Below are 22,820 nucleotides of genomic sequence, written 5' to 3'. Positions count from 1 at the left end.
AAAAAAAAAAAAAAAAAAAAGAATCTGCCTGCCAATGCAGGGGACACAGGTTCGAGCCTTGGTCCAGGAAGATCGCACATGCCGCCAAGCAACTAAGCCCGTGCGCCACAACTACTGAGCCCGTGTGCCTAGAGCCTGTGCTCTGCAACAGGAGAAGCCACCGCAATGAAGAGTTGCCCGCACAGCAACGAAGACCCAACGCAGCCAAAAATACATAAGTAAATAAATAGATTTATTTTTTTAAAAAGATTGATATGCTAATACTCTACATATATAAATAACCTACATAAATTAAGATCCTAAAGGTGCAGTTCATTAACCTCTCCATTCATGACATAATTAGAATCTATCCTGTTGTATCAAGTCATAGTGTTGCTCCAGAAATGTGCTTTTAAACGTCACAGGCATCTGTAAGGAACATCTGGTTTTTATTTCCTTAGCCTGGAAAAATATGTGTATTTCTCCAACCCGAATTTTTATACCCTTAGGATCTTTGAAGTTTTTCCATTCTAGCACTCTAATCCTTTTTTTTTTTAATTGTCATTTGAGCTTCTTGCCTTTTTTTTTTTTTTTTTTTAATTCCTGGTTGAGCTGTGTCTTCATTGCTTCCCCGTGGGCTTTCTCTAGTCGTGGTGAGCGGGGGCTACTCTTCGTTGCAGTGCGCGGGCTTCTCATTGTGGTGGCTTTTCTTGTTGCAGAGCATGGGCTCTAGGTGCGCAGGCTACAGTAGTTGTGGCACGTGGGCTCTCGAGCGCAGGCTCAGTAGCTGTGGCGCACGGGCTTAGTTGCTCGGCAGCACGTGGGATCTTCCCAGACCAGGGATCGAACCGTGTCCCCTGCACTGGCAGGCGGATTCTTAACCACTGTGCCACCAGGCAAGTCCCATCTAGCACTCTAATCCTTAAGAAAATAAAATAAAATTGAGTTGTGTACACAAGAGATTTAAATTTATATATAAGACTGAAGGCAGCCGTAGTTTGAAGGAACACTTTTAAGAAATTAGATTATCATACAGGCACTCAAATAGCCTAAAAGGGTTATGATTTTTCTCTTAAAGATCAAACCAGTTTAGAAGTTATTTTATTCCTTTTTATTCTGTGTTCTGCCTGTATTTGGCCTGCGAATGTTAAGTTGATCCTCTTGAGACTCAACGTTTCTATTTACTCTGAATACAAGAAATTTTCTCAAATGTGTGATTCTCTACTCCACACTTGCATATTTAAAATCCTTTCTTCTACTTCTGTCCTATCCCGTGAAAGAGTTGATACAGTGTCTTCTATGATATATAGCAACAAATAGACGTTCTGAAGATGAAACCATCTATATTCTTATACTGAGTTGAGAATTTTCCAGTTTTATCAACAAGGAATTTACTCTTACTTTTAAAAGCATTCTTCATCCTTTGTATGAAGACTGAAAAACAGATTCTGATCACATGTTGCAATTATCAAACCCACTCCCAGATAATTTGATAAAAGAAAATGTGCTGACCCATGTATTTTACCACAGGCAAGATTTAAAAGGGCATAGTAACTCAACACTCCTTCGTTTTGGCCCAATGTCCATTTTCACTGGAGCATCCTGCTTTCTTAAAGTAGGGTTTTCTCCATTTTTGACTCCTTAGAGCAATGTTTTCCAGCCTTTTTCCATTACTGCACCCTAAGGAATTTTTCTAGCCTTTTTTTTTTCCCATGGTGCTCTTTACCATGACATTTTAATACCACAGATATATCGTCTACCTCTTTATGTGCCATATGTAGATCTGTGCTTTTATACATAAAAAGATTTTTTACTTTCTCCTCCTAAGAGCCCACGTAAAGCAAACATATTTTTGGATCTCTTAGGAGATTTGGGGGAGGTTTTCTTCATTTGTTCCATAGCAGAAACATACCTGACTTTCCGGATATCATTTATCTGTCATTCTCAACTATCTGGAAGTTAATCACAACCCATAGATGAAGAAAAAAGCAAGCAAAATAGCTGTCTCAAAGCCTCTGTACTACAACTGATTTTCTCAACTCAGTGGGGACCACCTGGACAGCTACTTTGAGTCTGTTTATTCTTATCTTCGGCGTAAGGCTAATCTCTTGGTTGTATCTCTTCCCAGCTCAGAAGCCATGACCTACCAGGAAGTTAGGTGTTTGGGCTGCCCCATGCAGGCACTCAGACAGGAGCAAGAGGTGATAACTGACAGTGACGTTAGAGGAAAACTAAAAAGAAGAGGAATTTGAGGCCATTTAGTGCAGGAGCAATGCAGCCCCAACACCTCCATAAGTCCTTGAAGTTACCACTCACTGTATTACAGCACAGTATAATTTTAATGATATGAAGGACTCTTCTGGCAGCTCTCAGCAAATGTTGAGCACCTGATACGTACCAGGGACTGTGGGTACAATGATGAGCAGGATAGAAACTGTTCTGTTAGGGTTTTTGCTGGGGCTTTAGATTTTCATGGCGCATGATTCTGTTAAGATGAAGGTTGGCACCTAAAGGAGTCAGCCTCAGTTATCTGGAAGATTAACCCATGGACCCACTGCATGCACATCAATACATACATTTGCAAGAAATGTATGCCTGCGTAATATCCATCTTTTAAGGAAAACAGCATTTCACCGGGTTCGATGAAGCTGTCGGATGTAATTCACCTGAGGATCCTTTGTCTTTTCCTTGTTCTTTCCACATCTCTCAGACCACAGACATCTCCAACACCAGTACTGCCGCCTTCTTGTTCTGCAAAGCTTTCCTGGAGAAGAGGAAAGGGGGGCAGCTTACCCATTCCCATTAACTTTATATGTGAAAGAACCTACTGCTGTAGCTTTTGTTCAGCAACAGCTGGAGTTGGCTGTGGGAGGTCTTTACTCTTCACGTGCTCCTTGAGATTTGCATGACGTGGACTCATGGCTGTCAAAAGTCAGACTCTGTTTTTCTTACCACGTCAGCCTTCACAGTTCTATGCACGTGTGAACATAATTTGCTGACAGCAATATACCATTTAGCATTTGCATGGCAGAGTTTGACGTGTGTGTTTAAAAAGAAAGAAAGAAAAAAAAAATCCATCTCTCTCCTCTCTTTTCATCAAGATGTTTTTTCATCCAGAAAGTGTTTAACCTGGTTTCTTCCATTTTTTTTTGTTCTGCCTTGCTAACTCAGTGCATTTATAGGTTGTGAAGACAGTAGGTCCATTGGGTGGGCCAGAATATCCTTACCTGGAACTAAAATAGATGAAAAAGGAGTCACCGCGTTAACTTTCTTGAGGCAACCAAGAGTCCAGTGAGGTTTTATTTGTGGGGAGAGGCAGAAATGTGAAATAGGATAACATGCTTTCTAGGTCTAAATTGGTTCCAGAATTAAGTTTCTGGACTCCACTGCACATATTCACCAGCTGTGCCTGTTGCCTTTCTAGAACATTCATTCAGGTTGCTAAGGACAATCTTAAACTTGCACTATACCAGAGAATTTCAGGATTTCTGTGGCTTAGATAGCATTTTACTTGTTCTAAAATAAATACATGTCTTCATAAAGCTAGTTCTCAAACACAGATTAATGACCTGCCTAAGGGCTGCATAACTACTGTCAATATGTGTCCCCCTCCCGCCCCATTTCACAGATCACCACGGTGAGCAGAACCTAGTACCTTGATATCACACAAGAGTAACCAGGAAATCCTGCGATTTTTGATAAACAGTGCTCCTATGGGATTTTATTCCTCTTAACAACCTGAGCAGTTGGTGACTCTCTGGGGCGTATGTAGTGCATACTCTCAAAGGGTAAACAGGTTTAATACCAATGCATTCCTAAAAGGTTGAATTATATATTTGCGTGCCTCTAGGGTGAGTAGAAGATAACGATTAATGGAAACATTTATTTGTCATTACCCAGGGGTTACACTGGTCGTTGATGTTAATCAATTTTTGGAGAAGGAGAAGCAAAGTGATATTTTGTCTGTTTTGAAGTCTGCCGTTGGTAGTACAAACGATGTAATGCCCGAATGTGCTGACAGGTACTATGACACCCTTGCGAAGTCAAAAGAGCAAAAATCTAAAAGTGGTAAGCTTCTTTATCGTTTAGCACAAACTAAATTGTCATTTTGAATATGATGGTTTCGGTGGTATTGTGTTACCTTAATTTTAAGACAGATAATCGCTTTCAAATGAACGTTTCTGAAATGTTTATCATCTCTGGCAAAGGAAATATTTTAGGTGTTGCTTTTCCTTTTTTGTCTCTTAGAAAGCTGTGATTAACTTGACGGCTGTGTGTGGGTGCCATATACTTGAGAAAATACAGTATTAAAGGAGACTTTACAGAAAGTAGGGCAGATATAGGGTAGCCTCCTCAAAGACATCTCCTGCTTTCCTTTAAAAGAGTTATTGTCTTTCTCTCAAACCTTAATCCTTGTCCTTTTGCCCCAGAGTCCCCATGCTTCTAAAATGGAGTTCTGATAGTGTCTGTCATAATGAAAGAGTCATATCCAAGTGTATGGATCTTGGAAATAAATACTGGAATCGCATCTCAAAAAAAGAAAACAAAAAAACAGAAGACTCTGCTTCCTGTAGATCTTGCTGCTGAGCCATCCCTCTAGTGGTACAAACTGATTTTTACACTAATATTTCTCTCCATCCTTTTTGAAACAAACGACATATTATTATACAATATTAAGTGGAAGTAAAAAGTAATTTTGAAAGTACAAAATAAGCAGCAAATTGGTCTCCAAGAGCCTTGGCATATATTTATGCCTGTACAATCCAATGGCAGATCATGAAATATTAGCTGTGGAAACTGTGTTTTAGATCATGAGTTTAAGACTCATTTTTCAGATTTAGAAAATCACCTTGATGACATTTTGGACAGAGGAAAAAATGACAAATCCAAGGAGATTAATTTTTGGCAGAGATAATCCATCATCTCTTTAGTAGATTTTTGTTGAGCGCTTGCTATGTCCTAGTGTCAAGGATCAAGGTGTCTCCTGACTCTCAGGCTGGTGTTTACTTGTACCACGTCATGGGTCATGTACATAGTACTTTTCATCTTTAGGAAACTGCTGTGACAACATATGGCCTTAGAAGTGGAACTTAAGGGAAAAAATATATATATATATATTTTTTTTTTTAGTTCACTGGAAGTCTGTCCAAAAGTACCCTATGTACTTCCTTGTAAATTAGTCTGATGTATTTCTAACTTGGGAATTTTACCCTCCAATTCCGCAAATTTTCTGTTAATGAAATGGAAACGGGGCTACTGGCCATCCTCTCCCACTTGGCACCTGATCACCCTTGAGCCTCTCTCTGTTCCCTCCACAACTCTTCATCAGGAGTTACTGTAGTGCCCCTACCTCATCCTTTACGAGGAAAGAATTATACAACTGTATTTATGCAGGGGTGAGTTCCTAGAGATGACCCATCATAATTTCAAAATCATCCTGGCCCAAACTTAGTTTTATCTTCTTTTCCCTAAACTTGCCTATTCCTCTTCCCAAGTGCCATGTCCTGGTCAGTGAAGAAAAAATGTCCCGAGGTATAGCCAATTTAGAAACATAGGAGATACCTTAGATTCATTTTTTTCTGGAAACAAAAAGAGAGTTGGAACTTTGTTAGAGATTGTGTTGAAGCTGTAGATCAATTTGAAGCATATTGCCATCTTAACAATATTAAGTCTTCTGATCCATGTACATGGTATGTCTTTGCTTTTAATTAGGTCGTTAATTCTTTCAACAATGTTTTGTAGTTTTCAATGTATAGGGCTTGCATTTCTTTAGTTGCATTTATTCCTACGTATTTTATTATTTTTGATGCCATTGTAAATGTTGTTTTCTTAATTTCACTTTGGGGTTGTTTATTGCTCACATATAGAAATATAATTGATTTTTTTTATTGAGATATATCACATGCCATAAAATTCACTCTTTTAAGGTGTGAAATTCAGAAGTTTTTACTTAATTTGCCTTTTAATAAAGGATTTGCCTTTTAATAAAGGATAGTTAATTTGCCTTTTAATAAAGGATATTTTTCCTTATAATAAACAAAGCCCCTTACCTATTACCCATTGCTCCCAACCCCCAACTTTCAGCCCCAGGCAATCGCTAATCTACTCTCTGTCTCTCTGATTTTGCCTCTTCTGGACATTTCATATAAATTAAATCACACTGTGTTTGGCTTCTTTCACGTAGTGTAATGTTTTCAAAGTTCAACCATGTTGTAGCACGTATCAGTGCTTCATTTCTTTTTATGGCTGATAATATTCCATTGTATGAATATGCCACATTTTGTTTATCCATTCATCAGTTGATAGAATTTAGATTTTTTTTCTCCAGTTTTGGCTATCCTGAATAATGCTTCTGTAAACATTTGTATACAAACTTTTGTGTGGGCATATTTTCATAAAATTGATTTGTGTATATTGATTTTGTATCCTGCAACCTTCCTGGACTCATTTATTCTAATAGTTTTTTAGCGGATTCTTGGGCTGCCACCTGTTGTTATAAATAAAGTTTTATTGTAATTCAGCCACACTCATTAATTTACATATCGTCTCTGGCTGCTTTCTTGCTACAGTGGCAGAGTCAAGTGGCTGTATGAGAGACCTGTAGCACACAAGACTGAAAATATTTACTCTCTGCCCCTTTATAGAAAAAGATTGCCAACCCCTCTTCCAGAAGCAAGAGGAAAAACTTTCTAGCCAATTAAAGACTAACTTTCATTCCCAATAGAGCTGTGAACATTGTTTGGGGGAGTGAACGGGATGATTTATTCTTACTCTTTCACCTCTGATTCTAGGATGTCTATTTTTTCCCAAACAAGTGTTCACTCTTTGGTAGATCACTCAGCCTTATTGTTCAGTTTAGGTCTTATATAGGTATGATTTTGTCTGGAAGGCATCTAGAAAGTATGCTTCCTTATAGAATGCTCACCACCTCTTAACTCACAGGTATCTTTCTCTTGTATGGTTCCTCAAAGGCCCGTAATTAGTCTTTTCCCTAAGTAACAAACCAACTGTATTTCTCCTGTTCTGGAGATGCCCTCCTCAGCCTTTGATCTGACTCTAAACTCATACTTGATGTGAAAATGATAAAATTCTCTTTTTCTGTTATCCACTGACATCCCAACTCAAATAACCCTTACAGTGCCAATGTGGTTGTCTTTTATTTATTTTTTATTTATTTATTTATTTATTATTTTTATTTTTGGCTGCGTTGGGTCTTCGTTACTGAATACGGGCTTTCTCTAGTTGCAGCGAGCAGGGGCTACTCTTCATTGCAGTGGTGCGTGGGCTTCTCATTGCAGTGGCTTCTCTTGTTGCAGAGCACAGGCTCTAGGCGTGCGGGCTTCAGTAGTTGTGGCATGGGGGCTCAGTAGTTGTGGCTCATAGCTTAGTTGCTCCGCGGCATGTGGGATCTTTCTGGACCAGGGCTCAAACCCATGTCCCCTGCATTGGCAGGCGGATTCTTAACCACTGTGCCACCAGGGAAGTCCCAATGTGGTTGGCTTTTAACCAACTAAGAACTTATTACTTCTCAGTTCTTATGAAAATAAAACATACCCATTTTCACCATCTTTATTTGCTTTCTTTCCTTACCACTGAGAGAGTTGCCTTAAAAAGGGTTTTCATTATTCTGAAAGCACTTGTGAATCTGACAACTGTTGGTGATTGAAAATATAATGATTACTTGCGATCATCCTAATTTGACTATACAATATATTTTCTAGTAGACCAGCATTTCTAAACAGATAACAACTGCCTGACTGCCCATTTGAAGAGAGATATCTCTCTGTTCCTGGGCATTGACAGAACAGTTGAGGGGCATTAAAAGCCAAGTAAAGAATCAACACACAAAACCAAATAAAGAATCAGCACACATTAAATCAACACACCTTAAAGTTATCTCTGCTTAGATATTTGAATCCATTTAAATATTCTTTGAGGAAATTCAGTCAAATTTTGATTTACCTATAAAGGCAATTGCTCTAATGCGCACTTGGCAGCAGTTGGCTTAGCTTGGTCAGAAGTTTCTGTTTTATTGTTGTTTTTAGCTCTCTGATCTGGGACAAGAATCATAACCATTCAACAAAATAAATAGATTGCTAAATAGGAAGTATAGCACATAAATTCATGAGGAGATATTCTTCTTGGCCAATTTAAGCCATGACTGCCATAGTTTTGTTTTGTTTTTTTCTAGTATCCACCCCACGCCCCCGCCCCCCCGCCAAAATTAAGTTCTTTCAACATTTGTTTTCTGCTTTTGTGTGGTTGCATAGAGCAAGATGAGTCAGAGGGACCAGGGATTCTCCTTTTCCCTGCTTAGTGACCTCAGAGGTTGTGTATGCCATTTTGTGCTTTGAATAAAGTTGTCTGCAAAGATGAGTCACTTCTGCTTTGGTTTAATGCAGATCATTAAATAAAGGGTTCTCGGGACTTCCCTGGTGGTGCAGTGGTTAAGAATCCGCCTGCCAGTGCAGGGGACACGGGTTATACCCCTGGTCCGGGAAGATCCCACATGCTGCAGAACAACTAAGCCCGTGCGCCACAACTACTGGGCTTCTCATTGCAGTGGCTTCTCTTGTTGCAGAGCACAGGCTCTAGGCGTGCGGGCTTCAGTAGTTGTGGCATGGGGGCTCAGTAGTTGTGGCTCATAGCTTAGTTGCTCCGCGGCATGTGGGATCTTTCTGGACCAGGGCTCAAACCCATGTCCCCTGCATTGGCAGGCGGATTCTTAACCACTGTGCCACCAGGGAAGTCCCAATGTGGTTGGCTTTTAACCAACTAAGAACTTATTACTTCTCAGTTCTTATGAAAATAAAACATACCCATTTTCACCATCTTTATTTGCTTTCTTTCCTTACCACTGAGAGAGTTGCCTTAAAAAGGGTTTTCATTATTCTGAAAGCACTTGTGAATCTGACAACTGTTGGTGATTGAAAATATAATGATTACTTGCGATCATCCTAATTTGACTATACAATATATTTTCTAGTAGACCAGCATTTCTAAACAGATAACAACTGCCTGACTGCCCATTTGAAGAGAGATATCTCTCTGTTCCTGGGCATTGACAGAACAGTTGAGGGGCATTAAAAGCCAAGTAAAGAATCAACACACAAAACCAAATAAAGAATCAGCACACATTAAATCAACACACCTTAAAGTTATCTCTGCTTAGATATTTGAATCCATTTAAATATTCTTTGAGGAAATTCAGTCAAATTTTGATTTACCTATAAAGGCAATTGCTCTAATGCGCACTTGGCAGCAGTTGGCTTAGCTTGGTCAGAAGTTTCTGTTTTATTGTTGTTTTTAGCTCTCTGATCTGGGACAAGAATCATAACCATTCAACAAAATAAATAGATTGCTAAATAGGAAGTATAGCACATAAATTCATGAGGAGATATTCTTCTTGGCCAATTTAAGCCATGACTGCCATAGTTTTGTTTTGTTTTTTTCTAGTATCCACCCCACGCCCCCGCCCCCCCGCCAAAATTAAGTTCTTTCAACATTTGTTTTCTGCTTTTGTGTGGTTGCATAGAGCAAGATGAGTCAGAGGGACCAGGGATTCTCCTTTTCCCTGCTTAGTGACCTCAGAGGTTGTGTATGCCATTTTGTGCTTTGAATAAAGTTGTCTGCAAAGATGAGTCACTTCTGCTTTGGTTTAATGCAGATCATTAAATAAAGGGTTCTCGGGACTTCCCTGGTGGTGCAGTGGTTAAGAATCCGCCTGCCAGTGCAGGGGACACGGGTTATACCCCTGGTCCGGGAAGATCCCACATGCTGCAGAACAACTAAGCCCGTGCGCCACAACTACTGAGCCTGTACTCTAGAGCTCAGAAGCCACAACTACTGAGCCCGCAAGCCACAACTGCTGAAGCCCGTGCGCCTGGAACCTGTGCTCCACAGCAAGAGAAGCCACTGCAATAAGCCCATGCACCACAACAAAGAGTAGCCCCCGGTCACCACAACTAGAGAAAGCCCGCGTGCAGCAACGAAGACCCAGCACAGCCAAAAATTAATTAGTTAATTAATTTTTAAAAATAATAATAATGGGTTCTTCTTAAATAATGGGTCACAGCCCTTGTAGGTCACTCCTTTTCAAAGAAGTTGCTGGAAGCCTTTCTAAATAAAGACGATTCTTCCTCATCAGTCTCCCCTGTCTCCTTGTGTTGCTATTCACATCTACCTGGGGTATCCATCCTTGTTTGCTTTTCCTTCTTGTTGGCCATTTGCAGCTCTTTTCATCCTCATGAAAAATTTGGTATGCGGAGCCAGCATTAGACATTACTCTCGCCTCCTTTTTCTTTGGCTTAGCAGGGAGCTGCCATTGAATACATAGAATTCGTTCCATTTTAATGAGTCCTTGCTAATGATTTTAACACACCGTCTGAATGTTTGGTGAAAAGCATATTCATTCAATTAACTTACTTTTTGAAGAAACTACATCAATGTTGAAAGTTTCCATGTTCCTCCCTGGAATTTAACAAACCTTTTTCTTTAGTGTCTACTGAAGGTTCCTGGCTCAAACTCAACCTGCAGGAGAAATATGATTACTACTACAACATCGATTCAAAAGAGAGTTCCTGGGTCACACCTGAATCCTGCTTGCTTAAAGAATCATGGCTCATGGGAAAAGAAATTGAGGTAGGAGGTTGGTGTTTGATGGGAAGGTGTACTATATAAAGATAAGTGTGATTGCTTTTCTACTTTTGAATCATGGAATTGATGGGAAGAACTAATTTATTTGAAGACTAGATAGGGAGTAAAGTCTTCATGAACTACAGTTGGATGTGGCTGCATGGTTCCTAACTTTTAGAATGTTTTCCGTATGTCAGAGCAACACCAAACAGCACTAGGGGAATAAAGCTCTTGCAGCTTCTTTAGGATGACAGATTATCCCAAGAAATCAATCTCCAGGTTTTCCGTGACACCAAAGCTCAATTAGTGGTAATTCCTTGGTTGTAAGTATTCAGAATGTCTTATTTCTTTTCTCCCAACCTCAACCTATAACAAAGATACATAGGTCCGTTAAAGTGAATAATGCTTCCCCAGGAGAAATACTCTTAAAGAAATGTTCACCAAGATTGCTTTGGACTTGAGACCAAAAGTCGGACCCGGAAGATGTGAAAATTGCTCTTTGATCCAGGCATTGTAGTGTGTTTAAAGAGAAAATACTTCTAATAATTGAGTTCGGTCTTGAAGAAAATATAGCTCACAAATGTAGATCTTATAGAACTGTTCACAGTCACCAGCATCAAAGATACTGCAGGGTAGCAGTATTGTGGACAGAATCACCAGTGCAGTATTTACCAAAACTCAGAGAAAAAAACTGTGGCTTGGGGATGACAATGCCACAGAAATCCTGAATGACAAGAAGATAGTGAAAAACGTATTTATTAACTAATTTCAAATGTGTAAAGTTCCCAGAGTTTATAGGAAAATGGCATTGTGGAAATGAACTATTAGTGCTGCTTTGTTGAAAAATGAAATTATGGCCAGTATTTAAAAACCGTATGCTCTCATTGAAAGGATATGTCAAACTGTGAAGAGGCAGCATTGAAGGGTTCAACTCAGAGCCAAAACTGCTCGTGTGGCATCCAGAGATGCCCTAGGAATAACTTTGAAGTGGAGTATCAGGATTAATAAAAAGTGGAGGGTCTATGCTGTTAAAAAAAAAAAAAAATTCTAGTCAATCTGAAATTACTGAATTTATTCAAGAATGTACATATGTCTTCTTAAAAGTACTTATGCATCTTTTATATGATTTCACTTTTAATTGTTTAAATTAACCATCCATTGAGTCCAGTCACACTGGATAAGAGACATCCGCCATAGAAGCGAGTCCAGTCTTTGCTTGCGTCTCTCAAAGAACATAAAAGTAAACCCAGTTCATCATCCACATGAAGGCTTCTCACAATCCCCCTTCTTCCTTTTTTTCTCATTCATCTAGGTTTCCCTGTCTGCCCTCAATAGCACTTATCTTTCCTCTCCCACTGCCTTTTCTTCTGCTCCAAGTCTTTTATTTTCTCCCAAGTTTATTTTGAGTTTTCCCCTAGTCATTGCAGGGATCTGCCTCCTCTGGCCTAGGCAAGAAAAGCCCAAGGACTTCATGGGCACTGCAGTCTTTCCCTCAGGAGAGGGAGGAGGTGATGCATACTCTGACTGTAATCATCCTTGTCTCTTTTACACTCTGAGGAGATCAGGCCTCTTGCCTGGTCCCTGCCAGCATCATCTATACACCTCTACCTCCAAATCCTGAGACCATTCACCCTCATTCTCATACCATCTCAGCACAAAGTTCAGAGGATTGCAGAACCGTATCACTAGAGAGAAGCTGAGCCAGTTCATCCCTCGGCTCTGGTCAGATCTTTTTTACACCAAGCCAGAGAGAGCTATGCAGATCATTTTCTGAAAGATAAAATTTCCAGAAGCTGTTCTCTATGCTCCTTTCATCTGATGTGTGAAGTGTAACCATAAGAAATATCTCTTGCCAGGACATTATTGAGGAAGTTACAGCAGATTACATTCGTGAGAAGATGTGGTCTGCTACCGAAGATATGCTTCTGCGCTTTCAAGCCGCAACCTCAGGACCCCTCCTTAGGAAAGAGTATGAAGCTAGGAAATCATTTTTGTATGAACAAGAAGAGCATGTGATCAAAATACAGGTATGTGAGTCACCTACCACTCGTTACAGAAAACTGTCATTCCATGAAAATATTATTTGATAATAGGACAGTCAACTACCAGCATTCTAAAAAACAAATGTGACTGCTGATTTTGTCCTTAATCAGTGCCCCTGTGTCTAATTTATTGAAGACTCCGAGATGGGAAGGATGTTGGATGATTTTTCACCTGTGGTCTTCTGGAAAGTATTCAGGATACTGTGAATAGTCAGAGTCAGGGGAATACCTGAGATCAGAGTTGAAATCCTGTTTCTCTAAAAAGGCGATACCTTGTGTCACCTACTGTCTGACCTCAGGTGCTTTTGAATTGGTTTCTTAGTGGTTAGTGGATGTTGAGTGGCGTCTGAGTTTCTATGCTCTTGTAGCCTAAAGAACAGAATAGCTCATGAAATAAATGTAGCATCTCTGAGGCTATCTTCCCTCTTATATAATCCCCTTCTTCATTCAGGCCTGCAAGAGGCATCCTCATTCCCAACCTTTTTCTTCTTAAGCTTGCATGACTTGTCCGAATGTTCTGGTTGGCAGGAGAGAAGCTTGCTAGATTTAGATGTTTCTATTCTGTGTTCCCCTAGCATCCTCTCTCAACCACCACGCTGGTTTCCAAAAGGCCGTATGTTTGTTCCTTTTTCTGCATCCGAAGTGATACTGTTATTGATGGGCAGAGTTTGGTGGCTTTTTGCTTTGGCCAGTAACTATTAAATTTCCAAAATTGAAAGGTTGTAAGTTGAAGGGCTTCTCTTTTGTGATCATTGGTGTACTGATCTGCTGCCCCACCTAACTATAATATTGTACAGGGCAGAAGATGAGTTTTTAAAACTTTTGTATTCTTGTGTCTTGCATGTGATAGGGGCTCAAATATCTGGGTTTGCTCAGAGCTTAAGATGTTAGAAGGCAGGAATTATTAATTTTTTAAAAGAAACTTCTTCTATAAACTTGATACCCAGGCTTCCCTGGTGGCTCAGTGGTTAAGAATCCACCTGCCGATGCAGGGGACACAGGTTCGAGCCCTGGTCCGGGAAGATCCCACATGCCGCGGAGCAACTAAGCCCATGCACCACAACTACTGAGCCTGCACTCTAGAGCCCGCGAGCCACAACTACTGAGCCCGCGAGCCACAACTACTGAAGCCCGCACACCTAGAGCCCGTGCTCTGCAACAAGAGAAGCCACCCCAACGAGAAGCCCATGCACTGCAACAAAGGGTAGCCCCCGCTTGCTGCAACTAGAGAAAGCCCATGCACAGCAATGGAGACCCAATGAAGCCAAAAACCAAATAAATAAAATAACGAAATTTAAAAAAAAACTAGATACTCAAAGGATTTTTCTAGGTGAACCTGTAAGTCTTCCAGTTTATTCCTTTTTTAAATAAATGGTAGACAAAACACACAGGAAGTGAACAAAATCTTAAGTATAACATCATCTACACTGATGCTGAGGCTCTACTTTTGCACAGAATTCGAAGAGTGTTAGCCAGTGTGACACAATTTGGACCAACCTCAAGCTCTCCAATCTGCCCAGAGCTGTGTTATAGTTGGAAGACACTCTACAGAGCCCTCTAGTATAAAATCTGCCTGATATTAGGACCCAGGGCGAAAATCATGAGAGAGCTGGGGAAAAGACGGAAACAGTCACCTGGAGCCTTTCCTCCCCACCTCCGTGGAAGCAGCAGTATTGAATAAGAAGCCATTACCCTATGAAGTCACCCCGTGATGACTTCTTTCCCCCTGCTTCTGACAGTTTTCTAACAAGGAGGGCGTGAGGTCTAAAGTCAGACTATAGCCTGGAGATGAATATGGTGTGACCCAGAAAACCAGAAGACCATGAGCCAAAGGTCATCATGCTAATCTCATTTTTTGCAGACATAGCTGATTCATTCCAAATTAGGGGAATGATGTCAAATCTGAAAATTTCCCTTCTGTGGAACAGCTCAAACTTCTTAGCTGGCTGCACCAACCCCAGACACAGTAGTCTCAACAAATTCAGAGAAAAAGTTCCCAGGCTGAGGGCAACCACACCCCAGCTCCACTGTGCTACCACCAACAGTCTCCTCCCAAGGAACTAGATATGGTACAGAGAGTATATGTCATCAGTAGCCAATCCTTTGTCTCAGACAATTCAGAAGGTGGCCAAGTAAACACAGAGGAAGGTAATGAGAATTTATTATAACCATATTATATTTGAACAGTAAGAAAGCCCTGAGAAAATGGCCAACATTTAAGAAGAGAGCCAGAAAAAAATCTCAAACAAAAGTGAAATTTTATAGCAAAAGAAAAAAGAAAAATGGATATAAGTTGTAAAACATAAATTAATATCTAAGGATTCTCATATTCCAGGAGACAGTAGAAATGTTTATACTGAAACTGCTTTATGCTTTTAAGAAATTTAATAAGATGCATGGACTTGATGAAACAAGACAGCATGATAAAATGAAAAGATAACCCATAGCTACAGAGAGGAAGAAAAATGACATCCTAGAATGTGAATGAACTTATAACTGCAGAATGTAGAACAGACACTGAAAGTGACTGAAACACGTGAAGAACTTGAGAAAAATCACAGAAAAGCTAGGAATAAATGACTTAAAATACATTTTCTCATCTGAAGATGATAATACCCATTTTATCGCAGGGTTGTAGGGATTAAATGGGATAATACACATAACAGACTTTGCCCAGTATGCAGCTATTAAGTGCTCAACAAGTGTTCGAAGTGATGAGGCGGTAGAGATTGTGACTCAGAGGGCAGGTAGTGGGGATCCAACATCCAGGTGGTTGGATGGCCCAGGAAGAGATCAGAAAAATCAAGACAGGAAAAAAGAGTTAGCTACAATATTTTTTTCCTTGAACTGAAGAAAGCTGAAATGCCACTTTGTAGGAAAAAGCATAATAGTGAAATACCAAAACTTAGCCCTGAGAATTACTAAATTATTGAACTTCAGGTCAGAGAGTGCCACGAGCATAAGGGCAAAGAAAAAGAAACAAGCTTCTCTGAAGCAAGTGCAGGTTGTCAGGAGCTGTGGCAGAATCTGGGGCCGGGAGGAAGGGGGTGACCTGAAGGGACAGTCCTTCATTACATTGTTTGAATGTAACTGACTACTCTTGCAGGTTGCGGGATTGTACCTTGAAGCAGAGTGGGAAAAGAGGTCAATATTTAGGGTTTTCTTGGCTAACAGATCACAGAATTTGGGCTTCAGAAGTTGGTAATTTGAATATTACTATCCTGAGTGCCCAATTATCAAGCGAGGCAACCAATGTAGCAAGCCAGATTTTCTAGAGATTGACAATTAGAATCTATAAAACAGAGCAGTAACTTCTGAGGTCTAGGTATCTTGGGAAACTCCTTTGTTACAGCTGAATTGCACAGGAAATATATTTATGGTAACAAAAAACAAAACAAAAACATGGCTATTACAAATTTTCACGCAAGTTCTCATACCAGTCAAGAGAGAGATTGATGTTTTTGTAAACGCCTTGTCTCTAATTGTTTATAAAAAGCTGCTTCTAAATGGCTTTATGGTTTAGAATTTTGTCTCCTTTTGCATTTTTATCAATAGCACCTTCCTCCCAACTTTATACCTATAATTGTTTTTAATACAGACCCTCTAATTAGAAGAGCCTGCAGTCTCTGGGCCTTGCACGGGAGTTGTGCTGTTAGCACAGAATGAAAAAAGCCAATCCTGATGAAACTAAAACTTACAAACTAAAAAAGAAGAACGTTAAATTTTGACAAATAAAATAGGAAGCCTGTAGTACTCTGCTTCTGTAGACCAAAACTTCAAAACCCAGCCAAGTTGCCTTGGTTTGGAAAGGTAGCAATAAAAATATAAATGTAGATTCCAGAAAAATCTACATAATCATTAAAGAGATGAAATACAAAATGAAATCTTCAGGAAAGTACTGTTGGTGAGCATTGAATCCTTAGGACATTAAAAACAGTACAAAACGGGGCTTCCCTGGTGGCGCAGTGGTTGAGAATCTGCCTGCCAACACAGGGGACAGGGGTTCGAGCCCTGGTCTGGGAGGATCCCACATGCCGTGGCGCAACTGGGCCCATGAGCCACAACTACTGAGCCTGCGCATCTGGAGCTTGTGCTCCGCAACAAGAGAGGCCGCGATAGTGAGAGGCCCGCGCACCGCGATGAAGAGTGGCCCCCGCTCACCGCAACTAGAGGGAGCCCTCGCACAGAAACGAAGACCCAACACAGCCAAAAATAAATACATTTATTAAAAAAAAAAAAAAAAACAGTACAAAACGGACAAGTGGGTTCATTCCACTAATGCAAACATGCTTCAATATTAGATCTTCTGTTACTACAACAGATTCCTTATCCAGAATCTTTGAGAATCTGAGCTAATAGAGATTAATAGTGTTTCTGGAATTGAGATAATTCCAAAAAAGCAGAATGAGAAATTGAGCTAATCCCAGTAACTTGGTTGCCTTTCAATTTGGATCAAGGAATGGGATGTATAATATTATTGGCACATTTGCACCTCTGTGCTTTAAAACAGTGTTAGCCACAAAAACACGAGTCACCACTGAGACCCATCATGACAAGTTACTAGTTAGATTGCCATTAGTATGAGTGCAATCACAGTTTATCCCGTTTCCCTATTTGTCAATATTCTGTTCTCTACATATTTTCGGTATTACAAACAATGCTGCAACAAAAATCCTTATATATTGTTTTTCTACACAGGTACTTATATTTCCTTAGGCTAGGTATATTAAAAATTAGAAACACTGGGTGAAACGCTAAATAATTTTAAATTTGATACTGCTAAATTCCCTCCAAAAAGGCTATACTCTTTTGTACTTTGCCCAATCCCTACTCCCCATCTATGCTTTTATTCCCCTCACTGCTTGGCAGTGAGTGATGTGACAACTTTCCCAAAATTTCTCAGACTGACATTCAAGGCTCTCTCAAGCTTAGAGCCATCTCACATTTTTTGTAGAGGTTCCCAGTATTTGTAGAATTGGGTTCTGTGGTTCCCTCTTTCAGCCAATTCAAGCTACCTTCTCTCTTCCAAGATCCCTCATGGTTTTTGACCCATATGCCTTCTTGTTTTCTAGCACTATGATGGATTGCTTTCAAAGCATATTTGTAAGATGTTTCCATTGGGGGAAGCTGGATGAAAGGGTACATGGAACTCAGTGTATTACTGTTGCAGCTTCCTACGAGTCGATAATTATTTCAAAATTAAGTTTTTTAAAAAAGCATATTTATCATTTCTAGGAATTTAAATTGAGAGGGGAAGTCTGGAGCAAGTACTCAGTTGGGTACTTATTCCATCATGACTGTTTTGTTTTGAATCATTACCAAAAATTATATTATTTTTTAAATGGCAATAAAATTCCGCATACCTTTTTAAAAAGAAGGAATGAGGTAGATTGATATATGCAGATGTGAAAAGAAATTTATAAAAAATAACTTGAACAAACAAACAAACAAAAAACCACTTGATTTGGGGAAATTCCCTGGTGTCCCAGTGGTTAGAACTTGGCGCTTTCATTGCTGTGGCCCGGGTTCGGTCCCTGGTCAGGGAGCTAAGATCCCGCAAGCTGTGCTGTGAGGCCAAAAAGAAACTTGATTTTTTTGTATTTGTCCTTTTTAACACAGAACTTGTATTTCATTTCTAACCTGAAAAACAGAATCAGAGAATTGGAGTGAATTACAAAGATATGTTTCAATAAAAAGATTCTCAAAAATGAATTGGAATAAACTTTATAACAGCTATGGATTTATCATTCTAAAGATACCAGTTTGTGTCCACTTTTTGCAAATGTTTCCTGTAAAAGTTCTCTTTGATGGTGATAACCTTGTAAAGCTATGTTGATGAAGCCTCGTTAAACTTTATGTAAAAATAGTTGCAATAATAAAAGATCAATCACAGTACTCCTATTTTCAGGGATTCAGAGTCATCTTCCTTTTCAGTCTGGATCACAGTGGCCCACTTGTTGGAGGAAAGCTAATTACTAGTCTTTATTTTGAAGCATCTTATATTGTTACCAAATAATACCAGCACCCAATTGATCTGTTTGTATGTTTCAGGGCAATTCCATATTATTATGACTTCTTATCACCCAGGGCCTTGGTAAAATTAAACTTTCAAACCAGAAACTGGGCTTCCACCTGGTAATTCCTTTCCCAAACTTGGGGCAAGCCTCAGGTGTGAGCTGGTATGCTCTGCCCAGTTTAATGTCCACCCCTAGAGATGGTGTCCAGATGAGATTTGGAAGGGAGGATCCCTGACATTGTCCCAACTGTCTCCTGAGATGTACTCGGTCCTTGCACTTTCTAAAATAAGCTGTTACATGTAAGTAATTCTGTAACTCATTATTTTCCACAGGCTTTTTGGAAGGGACATAAACAGCGGGCCTCCTATATGCACAGGCGACAAATGTTCATTGATAATATTCCTTCTGTTGTGAAGGTAAACACCCTTTCCTACCTTAGCGCTTGACTTAAACCTTTCCCTTCATTTTCATTTTGCTTCTAGAAGACAGACTATGTTTGAGCCTTGACATCAGAAGCAAGTCCTGGGTTTGAGTCGTACCTCCACTACTCACTTAGCTGATCATCTTCAAGCAAGTCCATGAAAACGCTCTATTGTCTCTGGTCCTTTATAATATATGCTCTTTCTCTAACAAGTCCAAATTGATTATTTAAAATCTGGAGGAAACCCAGTTTTATTTTATGTTCTTCTTATGGTCTTCACTAATAATGTTTAGAATGCTCAAATTTAACAGTGCAAACCTTAGTTGTAACGCAAATGCAAAGCCAATGACAAGAGAAAGTAGAGCTGAGTTAGGGCCTGTATTTAGGTGGTGGGCTGCTCTAACCCAGCTTCCCACCAAGGCTGGTTGCTCCGAGCTTAGAGAAAGAACACGCATTTTCAGACCTGAAAACTAAAGAATTGTACAGCAGTGAACTTGTAGAAACTTGGAAATCCAGATCAGAGTCACAAGAGTGGGACTGGAGAGAGATGGGAATCAGATGAGATTTGTTAAGACTTTTTAAACTGTGAGGACAAAGAATGACATGGTCTAGACCCCTTGTGCATTACTAGCTCCTGAATGAAATGTCCTTTGCTCACCCTGGAACACATGCTTATTCGCTCAGAAAAACATGGGTCACAGTTGGTCCCTCGTGAGACCTCTTGAAATGTTTTCCTGTAAAGACCTAAAGAATATTCGCTGCGTTTAAGAGATGTGGGAAGCAACCCTGAACTTGGTTTCATTTGATCCCCTGACCCATGGCAACTCTCAGCAAAATGCCTTGCCTGCTTGGCTTTTATTTACTGAGATTAAAGCAAAATAGTACGAAGAGCTACATTACCTTCCCCACCATAACGTGTAACATGTTCTGAACCCCTAGGAGAAAAAGCAACGAAGGAAGTAGAAGGTGAAGATTAGGCTTTAGATGTTTATTAGTTGGTAGGCTGCTAATTTTTACTTTTTTATCAAATTATCTATCAATATTATTTTTAAAAGACTCCATAAAGAGATATGAAAGGTTATCTGGTAATTGCCTGGATTTCTCTTTTTAACTTATTTTTAGATTCAGTCCTGGTTCCGGATGGTAACAGCACGAAAGAATTACCTCTCACGACTGAACTATTTCAGAGATCATGTAAGAGACACGCGTGTGGATTTTTATCCTGGCCGAGAATGAACTAAATGAATACTTTGTTGAATGTTAGCATTGAATGATTTTTATTAAATGGTGGAAATGAGCACTAGGAGGAAAAAATAGGATTTAGAACTCGATATGATACTATTTGGAGGCTTTTTACATTTTTTTATTCAGAACTCAGGTTCAGAGTGAGACTTCACCATTCAGAACTGGAAAGGAAATGGGTGAGAGAAAACTGATGTGGGCTAGTAATGCCAGGGAGAAAAGATTCAACTTTCCAACATTACTTGTAAAGTGCTTATTACTGCTAACCGAGTAATTTAAATAGACACCCGCAAGAGGAATTTTTTTAGGATCTTTGAAGAATAGATATGTGAACACAGATTGGACCAACTAAATTTGGTGGTTAAATTCTTTTCCCTTTTTAAATCTCTTTATTTAAACGGCCCCTTTGCTATCTTGTTTATATTTTAGCTAACTTATTTGCCCCTTTCTTCAAAGAGAATGCAAAAATAAACATTGACTACACCACATCTAAATACCATCAGTTCTAAACAGTGTCCCTTTTAAAAACGCTGTCACTTCTTAAATAGTTCTAAATTCTAAAATAGTGGAGTAGATGGGACTCTGGGAGGTTGTGACTGGTCTTGTTTTTTTCGCAGAACAATGAAATTGTGAAAATACAGTCTCTATTGAGAGCAAACAAAGCTAGAGATGACTACAAAACGTTGGGTAAGTGGGAGCATTCTGAGACAAAGTATCCCTTATTAACCAGGCAAGGACAAGTTATTTCCATCTGAGTCGCTTCAGTGGCGGCTCCAAAAACAGAGGATGCCCGTTATTTCCAGTAGGTTTTGACCATTTTAGGCCCCAGGTTCTGAACCAGTACACAAAGGAAGATGTGATGACAGGAAGTGGGCCCTTCTATCTAAATGGAGTGGGGTAAATGTGGTAGATGTGATTTCTTCTTCAAAAGGAATGGGCTGCATGGTGGGATAAAGTAGGAGTTTGAGATTAACATATACACACCACTATATATAAAATAGATAATCAACAAGGACCTACCATATAGCACAGGGAACTATATTCAATATCTTATAATAACCTATAATGAAAAAGAATATTAAAAAAAATATATAGATATATATATATATCTGAATCACTTCACTGTACACCTGAAACTAACACAACATTGTAAATCAACTACACTTCAATTTTTAAAAAATGGAGTTGGTATAAATGCTGATTTTTTATATTAAATTTGAGCTAGAGGCAGGAATCTAATGCAAAAGAGCCAGAAGATAAACTTAAATTTGAATACTGTTTAATTTATTACCTGGCCTGTGATTTTTTTCCCTCTCATTTTAAGAATGAAACATAGTCATATAAGAAATTTGGAAATATGAATAAGAAGGGGAAAAGCACACAGTTTCACCTCCCAAAGATAACTACAAACATCTTCCTATAATTTCATTCTGGACTTCTCACAGTACCTATGGTTTTTTAAATCATCTTCCTTATACTAATAGTATATGCCATTTGTAGAAAGTCTGAAAACAGCAAAATGAAATAAAAATCACCCAGAAATAGCATTGACATTTTGTGCTGTCTTTTTCAGTTTCAGCTCTGCATACGTTTGTCATTCTGTTGTTGTTGTTGTTTTTACATAGTGAAGATCATTCTTTATATGCTAAAGTTTTAACCTTCTTACTATCACAAGAACATGTAATAAAGAGCGTGTCCTAGATTAAGTCTAGAAGGGCTTGCTGATAAGTTTATTAGTACTGCCTAAATTCTTCAAATATTCAGGTCATTCAAGATTAGTTTTGAGAGGGCAAAACAAATCAGTGTGTATTTTAGTAATGAAAATGGCCATTATGTTCTAACTGCCTTGTTTCTTACTTTTTTTTGTTTTTTGTTTTGGAGGAAATAAAGAACTGTTCAGTAATGTTCCTAGCACAGTGCTACTAAGTAGTTTCACCAATACCCTTTATTGTCAAAAGTCTGTCTGAATTATGGAGTGAAGTGGATGGCCTAAGAAAGATCTTCCCTGGTACTTGTTAAGGAAAAGTATCCGGCAGCCTCAGAGGCCAGGTTCTGCCTCAAGCCCGTGGAATCTTCTGGATGCTACCGCATTCTACTAGATTCCAGAACCCAGCATGCAAACTGAGGGAGGAAGGGTCCCCAGTCTCTCCAGTGCCACACTTTGGAATTGATGAGATTCGTCTCTTAGTTGGTAGATAATCTTTAATTTTTTATAAGGAAGCTGAATAGGGGGTTTGTTTTCTGAGCCCTAACACACTAAAATAGGTAATTTAAGGATAAGTTTTCCAAACGAACACAGGCTGCTTTTTGTTTCCTTCTAGGGAACATGTTTTTGTAGGTGGTTGTGATGATGCTTGTTACTTGCTTACTTTTTTTTTTTTTTTTTAAGTTACAAAGAAAAAGGAAATTCCATTTTAAAAATCTAGGTGAGCGCTTCCCTGGTGGCGCAGTGGTTGAGAGTCCACCTGCCGATGCAGGGGACAT

At 39.3% G+C, this 22,820-nt stretch overlaps 1 protein-coding gene across 1 annotated transcript in view; it reads left to right on the top strand.

The window, feature by feature from the left end:
- IQGAP2 (IQ motif containing GTPase activating protein 2) overlaps positions 1-22,820 on the top strand; it is a 293,348-nt gene that overhangs the window by 220,671 nt on the left and 49,857 nt on the right. The window contains 6 exon segments of the mRNA XM_007461600.1: positions 3,880-4,047; positions 10,478-10,620; positions 12,471-12,641; positions 19,006-19,089; positions 20,217-20,288; positions 20,954-21,023. Of these exon segments, the coding sequence (XP_007461662.1) occupies positions 3,880-4,047; positions 10,478-10,620; positions 12,471-12,641; positions 19,006-19,089; positions 20,217-20,288; positions 20,954-21,023 (708 nt within the window).

The sequence above is a fragment of the Lipotes vexillifer genome, unplaced genomic scaffold, assembly GCF_000442215.2.
Source record: "Lipotes vexillifer unplaced genomic scaffold, Lipotes_vexillifer_v1.1 scaffold779, whole genome shotgun sequence".
NCBI classification, from domain to species: Eukaryota; Metazoa; Chordata; class Mammalia; order Artiodactyla; family Lipotidae; genus Lipotes; species Lipotes vexillifer.
This window is presented reverse-complemented; position numbering and strand designations above follow the sequence as displayed.